General features: G+C 35.2%; 1 protein-coding gene across 11 annotated transcripts in view; it reads left to right on the top strand.

Annotated features, from left to right (window-relative positions):
- ARHGAP32 (Rho GTPase activating protein 32) overlaps positions 1 to 15,258 on the top strand; it is a 274,825-nt gene that overhangs the window by 142,753 nt on the left and 116,814 nt on the right. For 8 of the 11 annotated variants that reach the window (XM_082343060.1, XM_082343055.1, XM_082343058.1 and 5 more), the window contains 3 exons: positions 400 to 491; positions 1,025 to 1,066; positions 1,445 to 1,529. In XM_082343060.1, coding sequence (XP_082199186.1) covers positions 469 to 491; positions 1,025 to 1,066; positions 1,445 to 1,529 — 150 coding nt within the window. In that variant the 5' untranslated portion in view covers positions 400 to 468. Of the gene's footprint in view, positions 1 to 399; positions 492 to 1,024; positions 1,067 to 1,444; positions 1,530 to 9,358; positions 9,397 to 15,258 lie in introns of those variants that run through there. The other 3 variants (XM_082343053.1, XM_082343050.1, XM_082343051.1) reach the window with 2 other exon arrangements.

Genomic DNA, 15,258 nt, shown 5'->3' with positions numbered 1-15,258 from the left:
TCTCCTAATTATGTTCACATATACCATTTAAACTTTTATTAATCATTGTAACCACGGTTATTTTGCTACAACAACTCTTGGGGGAGATTTCAGTTTGTGCTGAGGCACATAGTATAATAATTGATTTCAAAATTTGATTATAAGATAATGAAAATTCTTAGTTTAACAAAAAATTTTTTCCTTTTACAGTAAAGTTAAATATTTTTAGGTGAATATTTTTCCTTATTCTTAACAATTAAAAGTCAAGTAAGTTATAATTTTAAGAAGAGATTATTAAATCTGTATGTATTTCTTTTGGTGTGGAGTCAGCAGAACCATTGAAATGAACTATAATCTGCTTTTTTAAATCTATTCATAATAAAGGGATAGTCATAAATCCTTTGTCTTTATTTTTTTAAGGCAAGAGGAGCAGACATTCCAGAGATTCCTGGAGACCTTAGTCTTAAGACATGTGGCAGTACAGCCAGTATGAAGGTTAAACATGTGAAAAAGTAAGTATAATTTTACAGCGGGTTTTAAGTGAATTTCTATAAATGGAAATCAGTTCTTTAGTTCTGTTAAAACTTTTATCCAGATTTCTTACTAAATGAGCTCTTACTGTCCATACATTAAATTATACTGTTAAGCCTTTAATTATCACTCAACTATTAGCAGAATAGGTCTGAGGATTATCTGCTTATCTAAAAATACACTTTAATTTTGTTCTTGTAACAACTTTTATGTTATTGTGTATTAGGTTGCATTTGTTCAATAGGAACAATCCAAGTATGTCTTTTTTGGTACCTTTAATACATGCTCTCAGTCATTTGGAAAAATCACTTTTGGTATTTGAGTTATGAAATTGCTATTTCTCAGCTATGCCTTTGAGAAAGCCTGAGATGGATGCCAGTATTTGACTATTAAGTGAAGTATCCGTTTCAGTTTTAGACAGAAAAACTCTTTTCACCTGGTGAAGGGTTAGATAGCTATGTTTTTATTCTAAGTAGAGGAAAGACAAGGATAAAAATGTTCATTCTGTATACAGACCCACCAATCCAGGACTGATGGGCTGTGACAACATTCACAGGTAAAATCTGGTTTTGTATATTGTGGTGGGAATGCTGCTTCTGCTTAGAGCAGGCTGTTGACAGTTTCCGTAACACTCACTGAAAGCCTAGTTTTTCTAGGGCCATTGACGTGGGTCAAGATTAGAAGAGTACTATAGTGATGCTTTTTATTTTACTTTATTTTATTCTTTTGGTTTTGACTTGTGCACTGAATGTAATTTCCATTTGATCCTGTGTATTTCTGAAAAGGTGTGTGTGGATATATGTGCTCATGTGCATGTGCTTATTAAATAGTTTTGCTTGTTGCATGAGCTCTGCAACCTGTTTTATTTCCCCCTTAAGTTTAGTAGTTTTGACTGTTCCAGTATCTTGTATCTCATTTATTTCATGTACTTCAGGTTACCCTTCACTAAAGGTCACTTTCCGAAGATGGCTGAATGTGCACATTTCCATTATGAGAACGTTGAGTTTGGCAGCATACAGGTATATTCGAGATATTTCCTGCATACTGAATCAAGACATTTATATCTTTATCTGTGTATCTGATAGGTGACACTTAGAAGTAGTTTTTTCTATTGATGTCTTATTGGTTGATGTGAAGACTTTTTTTCTCTTCTATTGACTAATATTTGACACCTGATGACTCCTGTTTCAAGTGGAAACAGTGTAAGAGAATCTGTATACATTTCAGAATTTCTATCAGATTCCTAGACAGAGTTTGCCACTGTTTGATAGCATGAACTATTTTAGTCGTTACCTGACCCTTGTGTTGGGTCATACTGGTGATGGATAAATCAGAGTTGGGGTGAAGGTGGAGTAGGGGTTAGGGAGAGAAGTGCTAATGGAGTTTTTTTTCAATATTTTTCTTATTATAAAGTATATTATGTATATACATGTATATAAAACACATTTATAATATATTTTATATACATATTTATGTACATTTTAAAGCCTAGGTTAAGAGATAGAAATTTCCTGTGTCCCTCTTGTGTTTCATTTGCCTTCCCTACCTGAGAGGTCACTTATACCATGACTTTTGTAATATTCATTACCTTACATTTTTAAAATAGTTTTACTCTCTTATATGCATTCCTAATCAATATGGCATTAAGGTTTACCTTTTTGAACTTAACATAATTGTAATTATTCTAATTTGTTCAGCAAATACTTACTGAACAAGTACTATGTACAAGGCGCTGTTTTAGGTGCTTTGGCTATATTAGTGAACAACAACAACCAAAATGAAAGACCCATTCTTAAAGAGCATAGAAGACGGCCAAGAAGGTAAGAGTTATGGTAAAAAAGTAGAACAGGGTTAGAAGGATCAGGGGTTCTTGGGGGTAAATTGAAATATCAAACCAGTTTGGGCTTCATTATTGAATATATTCCTTCTTGCTTCTTTCATTTAACATTGTGAAATTTATCCTTGCAGATGTATGTACTCATAGTTTGTTCGGTTTGTTCACAGCTGTATATTAATCCACAGTGTGCGTATGTCACAAGTAATTTATTGATTCTTTTATTTTTTTGAAATTTGGGTTATTGTCAGTTTTTGGCTGTTTTAAACAACATCTCAGTGAACATTGTTCTACATGAATCCTGATGTACAAATGCCAACTACTTTTTAAAGTGGTTTACAAATTTATACTCCCATAAGCAGTAAACGAGAGTAGTTGTTCCACATCCTTGCCAACTCTTGGTTGTTTGATACTTGTTAATTTTTACCAATCTGATGGGGATGTAATTCTCACTGCATTTTGATTTGCAGTCTCCTGATTTCTGATATGGTTGCTCAGCTCTTCAAATGTTTATTGGGCATTTGAGATTCCTATTTTTTAAAACTCTAGATCAAGCCTTTTGCTCATTTTGTTTTATAAATTTGCTTGTATTTTTCTTATTCATTCATGAGAATGCTTTACATATTTTGGATCTTAGTCCTTTCATGTTGCATCTAGTCCTTTATTGTTTTTGTATGTGAACTAAAAACACTTTCTCTCACCCTGTGGTATGTTTCTTTCACTCTCTTTATTCTGCTTTTAGTGTTCAGGCATTGACTATTTTATTCTTTATTTTATGTAGTTGTATGTTTGTACAAATCTTCTGATTTGTAGTTTTTCTGTCATATTTAAGATGCCCTTCCCTGCTCTGAAGTTACGAAGATATTGTCCTATTTTTTTTCTAAGTTTCATAGTTTTGACTTTAACATTCAAGTTACTTGTAATTGATATTTATGTATAGTGTGAAAAGGAGTGCTGTTAAAAATTTTGAACCCTTAGTGTGACAACCAGTCAGAGTAGATATAAACCATAGCACTGGAGGTGAGTCCTGATGGCCTTCTCCTGTGCAAAGCATTGCCCCTGTAGTTGCATGGATATTGGTGGTACAGTATCTCAGTATTTTAACACTGTGATACCCACCAGTCTTTTTTAAAGGGAGTCCAATTTTATTATTATTTTAAAGTGTGATTAGCTATGTTAGTCAGAGTTCTGTAGTGAAACAGAACGAATTTGTGTGCATGTGTGTGTGTGTGTGTGTGTGTGTGTGTGTGTGTGTGTGTGTGTGTGTGAAGAGAGAGAGGGAGAGATAGATAGATACTTAGATTTTAAGGAATTGGCTCGTGTGGTTGTGGAGCTTTAGTAAGTCCTGAATCTCCAGAGCGGGCTGAAGACCAAGGGAGGAGTTGCTGTTGCAGTTTGAGTCCAAGGGCACTCTGCTGATAGCGTTCCCTCTTCTACAGGGGAGGTCTGTCTTTTTTTCTATTAAGACCTGCAACTGATTGGAGGATAATCTTCTTTTCTCCCTCTGCCTCTCCCTCTCCATTATGGAGGGTCATCTGCTTTACTCAGGATCTACTGAATTAATGTTAATCTCATCTAAAAAATAAGAGTACCATTTGGAATCATGTTTGCCCAAAAGCTGACACATAAGATTAACCATCACAGTCTGCCCCTTCTCAACTTGGCACCCCTTAAACCATACTTATCGCCAAATAAAGACAATAACAAAGTCATACTTCTGCCTAGCACCATCAACTATTTTTCATACAACCAAAAACATTAACCCTTTTCCTAGAGGAGGATGCAAAGTCCTTGGGTAATGTTGACTCTTCTTGATAACCCATAACTAAAATACTGTGATGTAAAGTTAAAAATACTTAAATACCATGATATAAATCTTACATTATATAAGGTGATAAGAGAGGGAAGAAAACAAAGATATTTGTTACACGTGCATGCATGCGCACACACACAGGAACATATTCATAACAAAATAAGGAGGAAATGCTCATGGCAAGTATAGTTCTTGATTCTGTAAACAGTCATATGGTTGTAGGTGGTGTTACAGTTACCTTCATCCACTACTCATTCAGTATTTCCCTCTGCCCTCAGCAAGAACCTCGGCTGGTTGTGGTTCTTTACCTGGTGAGGCAACCCAAACCTTCATTCTGGGTCTGGCCATTAATAGTCCTGCCAGAACTGGGTTTTTGTTATTTTTCATTGAGTTTAATGATGGGGCATGGTGATACTAAGGACACCCTAAGGGATCCCATATATTCCAGACATACTCTGCATTACCTCCATTGTGAAGTAGCTGTCCAGTTTCCCCCTGGTAGTCAGGATCAGGATCAGTCATACCAGCCAGTACCATAATGCCCTTCTTTTCCTGTTGATCTAGAGGCATGAGGAGCCCAAAGTGGCTGAACAGCATTCTTAACTTCCACATCATTGGAATCATTGTTGTGTTTTCTGGTGGAAACATTCCTTACCTTGGAACTAAGACTACTAGGCCAGTAGAGCATATAGTCATGGAGACAGGAAACACTAATTTTGCTAGTGAGTCACTATGAGTAACACTGAGTGGTACCACTCCCATTTTCACCCCCTTGATTCCTGGTTCCCCAGTCTGATTAAAGACACTAATGACTCTGTGTCCAATAGTAGAGAGAGCATGGATAGTCCATGGCATGATGGGGCAGTAGAGATATGCGTGATGCGCCATTGGATGCTTGGAATCAAACACTTGTAGGAGACAAGGTTCTGGATGAACATATATATGATATAACATTTGAACATTTTTGTCAAACTAATGAGTATAATAAGGTTTTCATTTCCCTAATGATTAGTGATGTTCAGCATCTTTTCTTGTACTTATTGTCCATTTGTATATCTTCTTTGGAGAAATGTCTATTGAAGTCCTTTCCCCATTTTTGAATTGGGTTGTTTAGTTTTTGTTGTTGTTGAGTTTTAGGAATTCTTTTTATATAACCTGTTTGTGTCTTTTAATCTAAAGTGAGTCTTCTTTTAGACAGCATATAGTTGGATCACTTTTTTTTTTTAATCCATTGTGTCCATCTTTGTCTTTTGATTGGAGAGTTTAATCCATTTCATCTAGGGTAATTGCTGATTAGGAAGAATTACTTCTGTCATTTTGCTATTTGTTTTCTCTATGTATTATAGATTTCTTGTCCCTCATTTTTTGCATTAGTCCTCTTTTGCTTTTAGTTAATTTTTTGGTAGTGAAATGTTTCAATTCCTTTCTCATTTCCTTTTGTGTCTATCTATAGGTATTTCCTTTGTGGTTACCATGGGGGTTACATTTAACATCCAAAGTTATATCACTCTAATTATACCAGCTTAACTTCAATGATATACAAAAGCTCTGCTCCTTTACAGCTTGGTCCCCATACCTTTCAGTTGTTGATGTCATATAATTACATCTTCTTACATTGTGTGTCCCTAAAACATAAACTAGTAATTCTTTTAAATACATTAGTCTCTTAAATTATGTCAAAAACAAAATGTGGGGTTACAAACTAAATTTCCAATACTCGCTTTTAGACTTATAATTTTAAAAAAGTATTAGTTTCTTAAGTCATGTAGAAAACAAAAACTGGTTACAAAGCGTTGTTACACAATCCCAGCTTTTATAGTTGCCCATGTATTTACCTTTACTGAGGTCTTTATTTGTTTGCATGTTTTCTAGTTATTGTCAAGCATCATTTCATTTCAACTTGCAGGACTCCCTTGAGCATCTCTTGCAAAAATAAGCCTAATGTTAATGAACTTCCTCAGCTTTTGTTTATTTGGGAATGTCTTATTTTATCTCTCACTTTTGAAGGGTGGTTTGCTGGATATGTATTCTTGGTTGACAATTTTATTCTTTTAGCAGTTTGAATTTGTTGCCCCACTACCTTCTGGCCTCCAAAGTTTCTGATAAGAAATCTGATAATCTCATTGAAGATCCCTTGTATGTGACTAGTTGCTTCTCCCTTGCTACTTTTAAGATTCTTTCATTGTATTTGGATTTTGAAAGTTTGATTATAATGTGTCTTGTGTGGGTTTCTTGAAGTTCATCTTACTTGGAGTTTGTTGAGCTTCTTGGCTATTTATATTCATATCTTCAATCAAATTTTGGAAGTTTTCAGGAAGTATTTCTTCAAATAGTCTCTCTGTCCTTTGTCTCTCTGTTTCATTCTGAGGTTCCTACCGTGTGTATGGGATGGTGCCCCAGAGGTCCTGTAGGCTCTGTTCACTTTTCTTCACTCTTTTTTTTTTTTTTCCTGTTCCTCAGACTCAGTAATTTCCATTGTCATATCTTCACATTCACTGATTCTTTCTTCTGATTACTCAAATTTGCCCTTAAGTCCCTCTTGTGAAATATTCATTGTTGTTATTGTACTTTCAGGTGCAGAATTTCTTTTTAGAAACTTGTCTTTTTGTTGATATTTCCATTTTGTTCATATGTCATTTTCTTTACTTTTTCTACATTGTCCTTTAGTTTTGGAGGGCATCTTAAAAAAGTTATCTTAAAGTCTTTTCCTAGTAGATCTACTATCACTTTTTTTTTATGGTTGTTTCTGTTGATTTATTTTTTTCCTTTGGATGGGCTATAGTTTTTTATTTCTTTGTGTACCTTATGGTTTTTTGTTGATTCAGACATTTGAACGTGGTAGTAGTAACTAACTTTGGAAATCTGATTTTTGCCCCTTCCTTGAGGTTTGCTGTTTTTTGTTTTTGTTTATTTTATTTTATTTTTAATTGTTGTAGCCTCACTCTGTGCCAAGGACTAGCCTGAGGTTTAAACTTAAGGTCTCCTCAGGTATTTCCTGAGCCTGCACGTGTCCCTGGGCATCTTCCCCATGTATGCAGTTGGTTTGGAATGTCCTAGTCTATAATGTCTGGCTCCCCAAAGGGGAAGAAGAAAAATTAAGGAGGGGAAAGGGCACTGGGCCTTTAAATTCTTTGGAAGTTGCTTCAGCTAGTGGGGGAGGGGCTTACAACAATATGGGGGGTGTAACAACGTGACTGTCTGCCTGTTTACGCCTCTGCTATCAGGAGCAGCCATCAGAGCCCAGGTCCTTCTTATTTATGGGGCAGGCTCCTTTTTGCCCACCCTGGCTCTCACAAGCTGCATGCAGGCTGCTCCTTGAGTGTATGCGGCGTGTGCCGAGGGGCTGGGGATGGGGAGCTGCCACTGTGCTAAGAGCTGAGATGGACCAAAATTCTCTGCAGTGTATCCTCCAAGCCTTCACCTGGAAGTCCCAAGCCTTCAGTAGACTCCAGAGTTACAGAACAATTGCATCAGATTCTGCCAGTGCAATTACTGTCTAGGTGGGAGATTCCTGATGCTTCCTACTCCACCATCTTCCCAGAATCCTCCTTCTCAGAATCCTTACTTGTTTTTAATATAGGATTGACAGTATGTGCTGTGGAGAAAATAAGTAGGAAAACTTAGTAAAATGTGTTTGGAAGACGTCATCAGCCTTAAGCTCGGTAGCTCTGTTATATCCTCATCCTCATAGGTATTCATACTGTCAGTTGACTGACTCAGTTGTTGCCTATTAATATGTCCCAGTTGTGGGACATTCTGCAGTTGCATACCTTCTTTTTTTTTTTTTTTTACTCTGATCTGAGGAATTTCTCTTAGACTTAACGGATTTCTTGTGCTCATATTTATAGCTCTTTCTCTTCCTCAGATATTGAGAATTTATAGTTTCAATAGGCCATTGTATCCTAGAAAATGTCACTGTCCACTAAATTTTTAAAATCTGACAGTATTATATTTAACTTTAAGGCTTTCAGTTATAAAATGAAAATAATTATTCTTAATCCTATATGTTATAAATTCTGATTCTCAATTTTATTTAGACTGAGAGACACAATTGCTTATAAAATAATTTAGATGTAAGGGTTAATTTGGGCGAGTAGTATCATTACCATATAACATACAAAGGAAATTTTAATGGTTTCTCCTTTGAATTGTGGCATTGTGTCTCTAGTGGACTTCTCTGCATCTTCACTTGGATGACTAATAGCCCCTTAAATTTAGCATACTTAGAACAGTCCCCTCTCAGACCTGCTCCTCCTGCTGTGTTCCCCAACGTGATGAATAGCAACTCTATATCTTTCCAGTTCCTGACCAGCCAAACCTTGGAGTCGTCTTGGATTTCTTTCCTTTTGTTACTCCTCACATCCAGTCCATCAGCAAAACTCTTGGCTCTGTCTCTAAAATATATCCAGGATCTGGCCACCCCTGCCTGTCTCAGCTGTCACCTTAGGTTAGCTGTTGTCCTTTCAGGGGGATTATTTCAGTAGTCTTATATAGTTGGCATAACAGCAAGAATGATTCTTTTCAAATGTTAAGTCAGATCATGTCACTTTTTCAGAACCCTCCAATTATTTCTCCTGTTTTTCAGAGTAAAAGTCAAATTCTTTGAAATTCCCTGCATGGATCACAAGCTCTACCTCTATCCTCTTTGACCTCGTCTCTTACTCCTCCTCCCCTAAGACTTAGAATTCTGGCCACAGTTGCCTCTGCTCTCCCTCCAGTGTACAGGCTCCCTCCTCAGGACCACTGGACTCTCTGTTTCCTCTACTTGGAAAGTTCTTCTCCCTGGATATTCACATAACTTGCTACCTTCCCTCTTTTAAATACTTGATCAAATGTTGTCTTCTCAGAGCAAGTGTACTTTCTGCACATAAGATGGCAATTCCTGGTCACCAGCATTTTTCATCTCTCTTCTGTAATTAATTTTTCTCCATAACATTTACCACCATTTGGCATGCTAAATATTTTATTATTATTTATTCTTTTTTTTCCTACCTCAGCATCTATCTAGAACAGTGCCTGACACATAAAAAATCACTCAATGAATATTTGTTGAATGAATGGATGAATAAATTTGAAGAAGAGATAAAATTTGCTTTAAAAATGCTTTTTTAATATTTTGGGTTTTTTCACCATTTAAATTTGCTCTTATAGGATAAGAATATATTTTCCTTATGAGTATACATTTATTTATTTATTTACAGTAAAGCATCAAATAGAATGGATGATGAAAACTACAAATGCAAGTTAAAATTCCCTTTATGCCCTATTTCTTTTATTAACTATTTGTTATGTGTCTGGAATTTTTCTATATATTTATAAAATAAATAGCAGTATCTCTAGATAGAGCTATAGCTATAACTATCTACCTAGCTATCTATAACCTTTAAAAAATATAGCTAAATGGAATTCTATACATACTGTCTTGAAAATCGCTTTTTTTCTTGAAAGTATATTTTGCATTTTTTTTAATTTCAGTAATTTGGATTCACCTCATTCTTTTTCACAGCTACATAATATTTCATTTTATTATTATACCATAGTTTATTTAATCAGTTCCCCATTGACGGATATTCCAGGTTTTATTGATATGAATATATCCATTAAATAAAATCCTGTAAGAGGATTTGCTGGGTCAAAGGGTATGTACATTTAAAATGTTGACAGTTGTTGCTAAGTTTATTTGCTTTCTGTCTCTGTAGATTTGCCTATTCTTGACATTTCATATAAATATAATCATACACTATGCTGTCTTTTGTGCTGGCTTCTTTTACTTGGCCTAGTATTTTCAAGGTTCATCCATGTTGTGGCATTTATCAGTACTTCATTCCTTTTTATGGCTGAATGTTATTCTGTTGTGTGGACCTACCACATATTGTTAACCATTCTTTAGTTTGTGGTCATTTGAGATGTTTCTGCTTTTTGGCCACTATAAACAATCATGTATGATTTTTCGTGTGAACATATGTTTTTGATTCTCTTGGTTTTATATGTCTTGTTGAATATAGCACCCTAGTGGGTGTGACTAGACAGATGTGCTGTTGGTCATTTACATACTTTTTTGAAGAAATGTCTATTCAAGTCCATATTTTAATTGGGTTATTTGTTTTTTGTTGTTGTTGTTGAGTTGTAAGAATTCTTTATATTATTCAGAATACTAGACCCTTATACATAATTTGCAAATATTTTCTCACATCCTGTGGGTTGTCTTTTAACTTTCTTTATAGTGTCCTTTGAAGCGTAGAAATTTGTAATTTTGGTAAAATCTGATTTATCTGTTTTTTTCTTTGGTTGTGTATGCTTTTGTTGTTACATCCGAGAAATCATTGCCTAACCCAATATGAAGATTGATATGAAGATTTATTCCTGTGGTTCCTTTTAAGAGTTTTATGGTTTTATCACTTACATTTATGTCTTTGATCCATTTTGAGTTAATTTTTGTATATAGTGTGATGTAAGGGGTCCAGATTCATTCTTTCGGATGCGAATATCCAGTTTTCTGAGCACCACCGTTGTAAAGACTGTTCTTTCTGCCTTGGTCCTGTGGCATTCCTGTTGAAAATCTATTGACGATAGATGTATGAGTTTATTTCTGTACTCTCACCTCTCTTCCTTTTGACTATATATATTCTATGCCAGCACCACACAGTTATTATCACTGTAACTGTGTAATGTGTTTTGAAATTGAGAATTGTGTGTCTGCCAACTTTGTTCTTCTTTTACAAGATTGTTTTGGCTATTCTGAAGTCCCCTGGATTTCCATGTGAATTTTAGGATCAGCTTGTCCATTTTTGTTTTTTTTTTTTTTAAAAAAAGGGCAGTTGAAAATGTTGATTCTGTATTTCAATTTGCAGAATATAGCCATCTTAATAATATTGTCTTCCAGTCCTTGAACATGGGGTGTCTGCCCATATTCTTTAATTTTTTTCAACAATATTTTGTAGTTTTCTGCATACAACTGTTTCAATTTTTTGGTTAAGTTTATTCCTAAGTATGTTATTCCTTTTGATGCTGTTGTAAACACTGAGCAGCCTCCAGCATTCCTGTTTGTAATTTAACTTGTGCCTGATAAAATAATTACCAAGCCTGTGTATTCTTTTCCCAGTGAATTTGGCAACACATATGCTTTAGATTGCACAGCTGTGTTCAAATCCTACTTCAGCTCAGTTCTAGCAGACCTTAGCCTATCTCTGATTTTCCTGTTCAAGTGTCAGTTCACTATTTTCAGTTGTAACACGTGACATAAAATGGCATTGTCCTGTTGAGAAGAAAGGATACTGGTGTGGGGTGGAATGGGTGTGGCCAGCTGGCAGGACGCTCTCATTGTGCCACACAGTCTTGACCTTGAGGGAGATTGTCAGTTAATCTAGGTCTTGTTTTCCTTATCTTCCTACTGGATACACTAGAATAACCAGATGACAGCTGATGATCCTTCTAGCTAAGATGAACTCTGAGCTCCGACTTAAATGAACTGGGGATGTGACAAGGTGAAGAGGTAAAAGGTTGTAATGACACAGCAGGAGAGACTGTACCATGTCATGTTCTTAGTTCTTAGTCCACTTTTATATAGAGCATGACTAAGCTGTCTTTAAAAATTAGTACAGATCATTACTCTGGTCACAGAAATAGATTGTTGAAGCATCTTTGTATTCCTAGGACACACTCTACTTCTGGGCTAAATATTTAAAAACTAAATTCCCTTTTTCACTCTTACCAGGATTTTATGCTTTTTGTGTCTGTGTTCATTAGTGCTGTTGGTCTGTGTATTGTACTTGTCTACTAGCCTGAGTGAGGGAACTTCACTGCCCCATACCCTTTAAAAAGTGAATGTCTTGGAATAGTTTGTGGAAATGGGAATTACCTGTTCTTTGAAAGTTTAGTACAATTTTCCTGTTTGGTTCCCATTTGAGGGCTTAATCTTTAATTACCATTTCAACTTATAATTTGATTATTGGTCTAGTCAGGTTCTTTTTAGGTCTAGTCAGTGTCTCCTTAGGTCAGTTTTTTTAATCTTTTCTGAGAAAATTGTCCGTTTAATGTAGGTTTTCAAATTTGTGGGTATAAATTTTTGTGTACAAGGTATTCTTAACACTTGGTCTTACCAAGAAACCAGCTTGGGATTTTATTCATCAACGTGAAACTCTTTGTCTTCTCCCTCCCTCCTTTCATTTCTCCCTTCCTATTATTAATTAACTATTAATTCCTAAGCATACTTTTTTCCTTAGATAAATAAAATTGTATAGGTACTATTGATATTTTATTTGTTTTTGGTCACTGTTTTTTAATAAGTGCATTTGAGTTTGGACATTTTCTTCCTGAATAGTACTTTGAACAGACTCTACAGGATTTGATGTATAAGTGTTATATTTTATTTACAGAAATTGAAACCTGAAGAAAAATATAAAGATAAGCAATTGCTAGAAAGGGCTTCTTATTATTTATTAAGTAAAACCACATGTAGTTTTAAATTCTGTATATTTATTATCTTTATTGCACTTCTCCTCATTGTATCATCTCCATTGTCCAAAAACAAACATTTACTCACATTCACGAACTATTTTTCAGTAAGAAGGAAAAAAATCTCTTGCCACATGTGAAGATATATAATCAGTTTATTCAGCTTGATGCTATTGAGTCGTGAGTCTCTTTCTGCTGTGCTTTATGTGATACCGCCATCTAGTGTGTAGAACACTAAGTGACTATGTGGGTTTACATTTTCTTTTTATCATTCGGTTATCTGAAGCTGCGAGTTAATGTTTCTTTTTATCCAGTTTCATATAAAGCATTAAGTTAAATTCACCTGAATGCGAGAGCTCAGGTTTTGACTGAAATACAGCACAGAAAAAGTATGAATGTAATACCTGTTTCCTGAGTGTTCTCTACTGAAGCTGCTGTGCAAGGGGCTCGGAAATGCTCCTGTGGCATAATTCTCAACTTTCAGGGTGTGCTTTTTCTTCAGTCGACACTTCCTATCAGCAGACACAGTCTTGCCTTGATACTGAGAAATGTGGAAAAAGTTAGTAAAGTTTGATCTGAAATGTTGAAATGTTGAGGAGTAAAAGTATAAAATAAACGCCCCTCAATCTTCATTTCAAATGAAGTAATTGGAACTATAAGCCAGTATTTATTGAATGCTTTCTGTGAGCCAAACATTATACTAAGTACTGTTTGTATGTTGTCTCATTGACCCTTCATAACAGTTTCAGTTGAGGAATTTGAGGCAAAAAGAGCTTGAGAACTTACCTAGGATCGCAGCTACTAAGTGGTGGGGGTCTGTGTTTGAATCAAGGCTGTAGAGCTGTTCTGCACATTCTTTTGTAAAAGTACTAGAGAAGGATACACTGACAAAACTGTTTTAAGCAGGAAGAAACCATAGTTTTGAAAGGCCTACATCTTTGATGTATTTGAAGGTAAAAAAGTATGATGATTAATAGTGCAGTGTAACCTGTGTGCTCTTAAGTAAATTCTTTAACTTTTCTGGGCCTGTTTCCTTGTTTGTAAAATAGGGATAAATATATCAATTCCAAATATATATATATATATACTTTCCTGATGACCTGAGGGTAGTGGTGTCAGGACTGAGGCAGTGGGTAAAGAAAAGCTTTGCAAATAGGAGGCTTTATAACTGTAAGGAATTTTGTGACAAACTACCCCTCACAAGAGAGACTGTATTGATAATATTCTTGTTGATCTAGTAATCAGTTTATTTAGATGTAATATTTCTTTTAATATAAAAACTGGCCTTATATAAAATTGTGAAATGGAGAATGTTAAAATAACAGGTGCATTTTCTGTAATTATAATTAATTAAAAAATTTAGTTCCAGTTTCAGATAGAATTAAACCTATAGCTTAGAATATTCAAATTGTAATGTATTTAGAAGGTTTCAGGTTTAAAAATAAAGATAAAGGAAACGGAAGAAAACACATCATTGCATTTTACCCTATTGAATAGTAACATTGAAAATCTTTTGTTAACAAATCGTTAACAGATAAGATCATATATATGGATTCCACATTTTCAGTTTCAGTATTTCAGTGTACTGGTATAATAGTTAACAAGTTCAATGGACTGTTGACTAAGTGTGGTTTCTTTTGGAAACAGACTGAGTTTTCTTCCTGATTAAGAATTCGTATAAATATAGGCATTAAAGTTTATAGAAATAAATATCAGCAACAAGTTTTGGTAGCTATCTGTGAGACTTTCAGACATTAATAAAAATGAAGTAAGTCAATGAAATGGTATTTCCCCCGTCTTCTTAATACTACCTGCAGTTTCAATATTAGCTTGTAGATGTTTCCATTTAAAAATATCTTATTTACAAGTATATATTATTATGTGTGTAACCATTTGAAACAAAAGCTGTGATAATTTTACTATTCCTAACCCTACCAGAAAGTTAAGTTTTCCTCAAACCAAAACAAACGTATTTCACCCCTACTTTTCTGCATATTCTGTAGTGACACCTCCTCTTATTCCTGGAAATCTTCGTCATTTGAGGGGAGGATTTAAAATGAAGAGTTCCATAGTGAGTTATCAGTGCTGCTGTCATCCAGGTACTGGATTTTAACTGTATCTCATATGAGATTATCCAGTCCAGGAGTTCGGTGTGCAAAATTGGTTGAATGATGAAAAAATATATCCTATGTTGGAGTCACATTACACATGCAGTTGACTTCCAGGAATTTGACTGAATATTCTTATAAAAATAGTATTGTTGAGTCTGAAACTGAGAAGGGTCTGAGAGACTAACAAGTCAGCTCGCCACAGTTTCTCTCTCTCTCTCTCACTCTCTCTCTCTCTCTCACTCTCTCTCTCTCTCTCTAACAGAATTGTGAGGTCGCTGCATCAGAAATCAGACCTTTTGTAAACTCATAGTGTAAATCGTGTTGGTTCCTTATGCCTCAGTTCTCCATGAGGTGATGTGAGAACGAGATATACCCTGTGTGTACACTGGGATTTTGTACCACGAGAGACAAACGCTGAAATTATGAAACTTGGAGTTTATATAGGAGAGCTGGCACTTCTGTCCATTTGCCTTTCTGGAGATGGAGAGAGGGAACACTGCTCTGGAATGTAAACACATCCTCTCTGGGGAAAAGAA

This window comes from Balaenoptera borealis (genome assembly GCF_965194805.1).
Source record: "Balaenoptera borealis genome assembly, chromosome: 11".
Lineage (NCBI taxonomy): Eukaryota > Metazoa > Chordata > Mammalia > Artiodactyla > Balaenopteridae > Balaenoptera > Balaenoptera borealis.
Note: the sequence above shows the minus strand (reverse complement) of the source record. Positions and strands in the feature narration are given on the sequence as shown.